Raw genomic sequence first — 5,195 nt, 5'->3', positions numbered from 1 at the left:
GCTGGCTCGTGTATCCCAGAAAAGTGCACGATTTGGACGCTCTTGGGTCCAACTTGGTACGCTTGGCCTTGTCGACGAATGCAAACAATGTGCAGCCAAAGGGTCGGAGATATTCGATGTTCGGTTTGCGGCCGTACAGAGCTTCGAAGGGGGTCTTGCCGCCGAGAGCCTTGGTCGGACTTCGGTTCTCCGTGTATTCCAAATAGCCAAGCGCTTCACCCCAGTACTGGTTGTCCATGCCGCTTGCTTGGAGGATGCAGCGCACTTTGTTCATCACCGTGTAGTTGGTCTTCTCCGCGACGCAGTTTTCTTCTGGGGAGTACGCGTTCGTGAATAGCTGCTCGACCCCCAGCCCGGCACAGTACGCGTTGAGTTCCTTGGACTGATATTCCTTCGCGTTGTCCGACATGATGGTCTTGAGCTTGAAAGCCGTGTTGCCGCTCCACCAGCGCTTAGAACGTCTTGAAGTTCTCGAGGGTCTCCGACTTGGAAGTCAGAAGGAACAGCCACTTGAAACGAGTGCCTTCGTCAACGTACAACTCGTAGAGCCTCTTCCCACTGTATGTTGCGGGACTGATCGGCCCGCCTTTGTCCACGTGCACGCGCTCAAGCGGAACATGTGTGCGGTATGGTTTGGTGTTCTTGTAACTCATCCGACGAGCTTTGGCCACTTCACACACTTTGCACTTGTAGTCTTGAACCAAACCGTTCTTGGACAGACATAATCCTTCCAAGGTACCGTCGCGTGCCGCTTCCTTGATAGCTCCGAAGTTGAGATGGGCCAGCCGCATGTGCCACTGGACCAGCTTGGGTGCTGGCTGTCGCACAAGACAGCTGTTGAGTTGATCGGCATATGATTGCAGAACATAGAGCCCGCGGTGATGATTGAACCGTAGGACAAACGTGTCTCGGATCAGAACCGCCACGTTGAGGTCCCATTTCGCCACTTGAAATCCGTCCTTGAACAGAAGTCGGAAAGACAGGAGACTTTACTTGAGGTTGGGAACGTATATGGCCTTGGGTCGTTCGAGTCGATGGTCTTCGTCCACTTGAATCGACAGCAGACCCGTGTGCATGGACTGCACCGTCGAGTTGTAGGCCAGCTGCAGGGCAGAGAGCTGAGAACGAGCCTTTTCGTAAACAGGGCCTTGTTTCCCGTGACTGCTGTGCAAGCGCTGTCCAGGATCCATACGTCTTCAAGGGATGATCGTGCGAAATCATCTGTTGTGGCCAGAATGGATCCTTCTTCGTCACCATGTTGAAGTGCGTTGATCTCGTCTTCGTCTTGAGTCGACATGCACTTGCGCTACACGGCCTTGGCCAAATCCCGCTTCTTGTACCGCCATTCGAACGGATAGTGCCCAATCTTGTGGCAGTAGTGGCATATGTCCTTGACCGCTTGTTTCTTCTTGTAAGGCCTTTGGTTGTCCGGCTTGCCCTGTACAGTAGCTGGTGGCTGTCCACCTTGCGCTTCGTATACGTCCCACTCTTGACCTCATCTTCCCTGGACAACACAAGGTTGATGATTTGGTCGAGAGTCGCAGACGGTTCACGGCTGCGCAATATTTCCACCGTCGTCGGGAAGACTTCCTTGACGCTGGTCTGCAGGATTCGTCCGAGCATTTCGTCATCCACTCGAGATTCCATAAGGAGCAGCTTCTGTTGGAGGCCGCGCAGGTCCGTGATATGCTTCTGCATGCACGAGCCAGGTGTGTAGACCTTCGTGTGCAACTCGTGGATGATGTGGGGCACATCAGCATACATTCGGGCTTCGTAAGGCGTGATATGCAGGTCCCACACTTCCTTGGACGTTGTCACGTGAGACACATAGGCCAGGTTGTCATCGTCGAGGGAGTTGACGAGGATATCGAAGGCCCTTTCTTCCTTGGAGTCGTAGTCGTCGGCTTCCTCGCCCGTTACTTCGCCGCTCACAACTTTCCTCAGGCCTTTGCTGCGGATCTTGGCCTGTATGCGCACCATGTAGATGTTGAAGTTTGCGACGGCGAAGACGAGAGAGTTGGATTTCTCTTCCTTCAGATGCGTGGTCGTTGTGCTCATAACCCTTAAGACTTGGAGAGGGAATGCTTTGAAAAGACTTGAAGGATGAACGTAAAATTCAATTGTGGTCACTTAGATGCTCGGCACTTTCACCACCGTTTCGTGGTTCATACTTGAAAGCACTTTGAGCAATCCTAAAGGATGTCACAATAGTGACACTGAGTTTTGTGTATCCATGCATGCATGAACAAAGACTGATATATCATGTCGTCTCTGCAAAGGTTGCCTGTAACTGCTTTCGACACCTATCGCAGTGTTCATGATACAGTCAAGATATATTCTTGACACTTGCAGGATTTTGGATAAGTGCCATGCGCTTATCATATCCTAAATGTCAACAAACAAATAAACAAGTCATATTTCATAACACTACTCGAGTTTTACTTCTCATAAAAACCCCACGATTTGGACCCAATTTTGGTCCAAATCGCGGTTTCGAAGGCAAAAAGTGCACGATTTGGACGCAAATTCGGCCCCAAGTGGTGGCAAAATCCGCGACAATGCTGACGACGACACGGGTGACGGTGCAGATGACGAAAACCGTGTCCATGCAGGTGACGATGCGAGTGACAAAATTTGGGAGGATGCAGATGACGACGCGGATGACGATATCCGTGACGATGACGATGACGAAATTTTGGACGACAATCGTGGCGACAGGTGTGCATTGGTGGTTGGGGGGTCCAACACGACGATTAAATGAGTTTCTTTAACCCTATTTGTCGAGCAAAGGCTCTATTGAACTGACTTACTACCTCGTACCGTCTGAATATGTTGTGGTTGGTTTCCTGAGGTGATTGGATCATGCGATGTGGCATGATAGGCGCAGGGCTTCGGCTACGTATGGACTTCTGACGGGACAACGTGCGCTTTCAACCACGGATCGTCGGATAGCACTCGCAAGACGTTGAAGGCTTTTGTGTAAACCTTCTTGAGAGGTAAATCCCCGAAAAGAATCGTCAAGTAAAGGTTAATGAAGCTGGCGGCGTGAATTGCCGTTTCGAATGTAGTCTTGAATGGGAGGTCGGGACGAAACGTGCGATCGGCGCGCTGTAGCCAAATATGGTAGTCAACGCACGCTCGGACGACGGGCCAGATTTTCAGATATCCACGGACGTAGTAGACATCCGGCGACTTGGGGGGTTGGGGGGTTCGAAAAACAGTTCGTTGCGCGAGAATGGTCACCCCAACACTTGCAGAATTTTCTTGAAGGACTGCCACACGGATTGGCCGTACCGGCAAATGAACAGAAAGTGGTGGTGCGTTTCGTTCGAGCCACAGACGACACAAGTCGGCTGTGGAAGGTGAAACTTGAACAGGTACTGCAAGGCGTTGGCACGAAGTAGTGTCTTGTAGATGAATTCGCCATATCGAGGTAAGATGTGGTCTGGACGGGAAAACATTGCGAGCTGCTTCAGGCGCTTGGGGTCGGCGTAAAAGTCGGTCGGCAAGTTGAGGTGCTTGGTAGGAATCAGCGAGGAGTCTGCCATTGAATGAGTCTTGAGCTTTGCCGACCGTGACGTTGCTACTGACAACACAATCGGCAAGTCGTCGGGGCGTATGATCCAGAAGCCTTGCAAGAGCGGGGGTCGACGAGGTGGCAAACGGAATGGTGGGGAATTGCTTTCCGAGGCGACTTCAAACAATGTCGACAGCTTGGTTGTCAAAATCGAGATCCATTTCTACGTTGGGAGCTCAAGGTTGGAGCGAACACAGAGACGCTAAACGTTGTCGAACAATAGCCCGGGCGGCCACAGCCTTCCGCAAGGGGTAAGAAGATGGGCTACTTGCGTGATACCGAGGGACGCGAGAGTCAGTGCTTGAGGCTTAGTGGAAGACCAGGAAAGGTCGTAGAGATTCTCCGTCCGGGCAGAAAGGAGTTGTGCCACAACGGCACACGCCACGATAGCTCGCTTGACGGAAACCCAAAAGGCGTCCATCGCGCCTCAAACCACAACGAAAGTAAGGTGGGCCACAATGGAGTGGCATTCGGGCTCTTCTTTAATGTCTTGAGGAAGGGGGAGTGACCGCATGCTTGCAGCAGGTCCCGAGGAGTACCCCAAGGATTAAACGCTTTATCAAGCAAGAAGTACCGTGGAGTAATCCAAGAGTGGATGATGGCTTTGGAGGAAGGCGTCGCGAAAGCTTTCACGCACCGGATCATCACAGCCCGGTTCTGTTGCTCCCACAACTTCAGCGCATGGCGTATGCCAAGACCTCCTGCGTGCTGTCCTTTTTGTTCAGACGCAGGCCACGCGTGGAGCTGGACGGGTTGATTTCTTCGCCGTGGAGGAATTGGAGCATGGCGTTGTCGACCAGTTTGGCCAATGACTTGTCGGCAGGGACGAAGGATAACTGGTACCACAGCACGGGTAAACAAATCGAGTGGAGGATGGCGATCTTGCCAGCAAGAGTCCGAGCCTTGAAGCACCACAGGGAAAGCCGCGCGATGAATTTGTCGAAGACATAGGTGAAGCGTGTCTTCGGTGGCAGATTCGGTGCGACTAGAATGCCCAAAGCCTTCGTCGGCGAGTCGTCGGTGACTCGAAGGTGGGAAAGACGTGGTGATGGCTGATTGTACGTCAAGATTTGCGTCTTGTCGATGTTGAGGCGGAAGCCCGACTTGTCGCAAAAGCGTTGCACCAGTGCGAGTTGACGGTGTAGGGACTTTTCGGTGCAAGCGTACAATTGCGAGTCGTCTGCGAAGTAGCTTCCCGTGTGGACGCGGTCTCCAGTGCGAATACCATACTTGGGATGCTGACGGAGTAGCTGGCACATGGGCTCCAATGCAATAACAAAGAGTAGCGGAGACAGTGGATCGCCTTGAAGGACACCCCGATGGATCCGAACCGATGGAGACAAGTGTCCGTCGACCAGAGTAGAGTACCCGCACGATGTCAACGAAGGTTTTCGGAAATCCATAGCTGTGCAGGACTCGAAGCAGGAACGAATGGTCCACCCGGTCGAACGCCTTCTCGAAGTCCAAAAGGGCGACCATGGACGATGGAGAATGTTCCTTCATGTAGTGGAGCATGTCGTCGAGACGTTGGATGTTCGTTTGGATGTTGCTGCGACGAATGAAGCCTTGCTGGTCCTCGTGGATGATGCTGCGAATGTGTCGTTGCAGGCGATGGGCC

The 5,195-nt window shown here is 52.5% G+C and overlaps 1 protein-coding gene across 1 annotated transcript; it reads right to left on the bottom strand.

Moving 5' to 3' along the window:
* Nucleotides 1-1,306: 1,306 nt before the first annotated feature.
* H310_06992 (hypothetical protein) lies at nt 1,307-2,058 on the bottom strand (the record flags this gene model as incomplete). Its single annotated transcript, XM_008872257.1, has 2 exons — nt 1,307-1,438; nt 1,495-2,058. 2 exons carry the CDS (start codon nt 2,056-2,058, stop codon nt 1,307-1,309), a joined length of 696 nt encoding a protein of 231 aa, XP_008870479.1.
* Between the last annotated feature and the right edge of the window lie 3,137 nt (nt 2,059-5,195).

Source organism: Aphanomyces invadans, assembly GCF_000520115.1.
Source record: "Aphanomyces invadans strain NJM9701 unplaced genomic scaffold supercont1.13, whole genome shotgun sequence".
Lineage (NCBI taxonomy): Eukaryota > Oomycota > Saprolegniomycetes > Saprolegniales > Verrucalvaceae > Aphanomyces > Aphanomyces invadans.
This window is presented reverse-complemented; position numbering and strand designations above follow the sequence as displayed.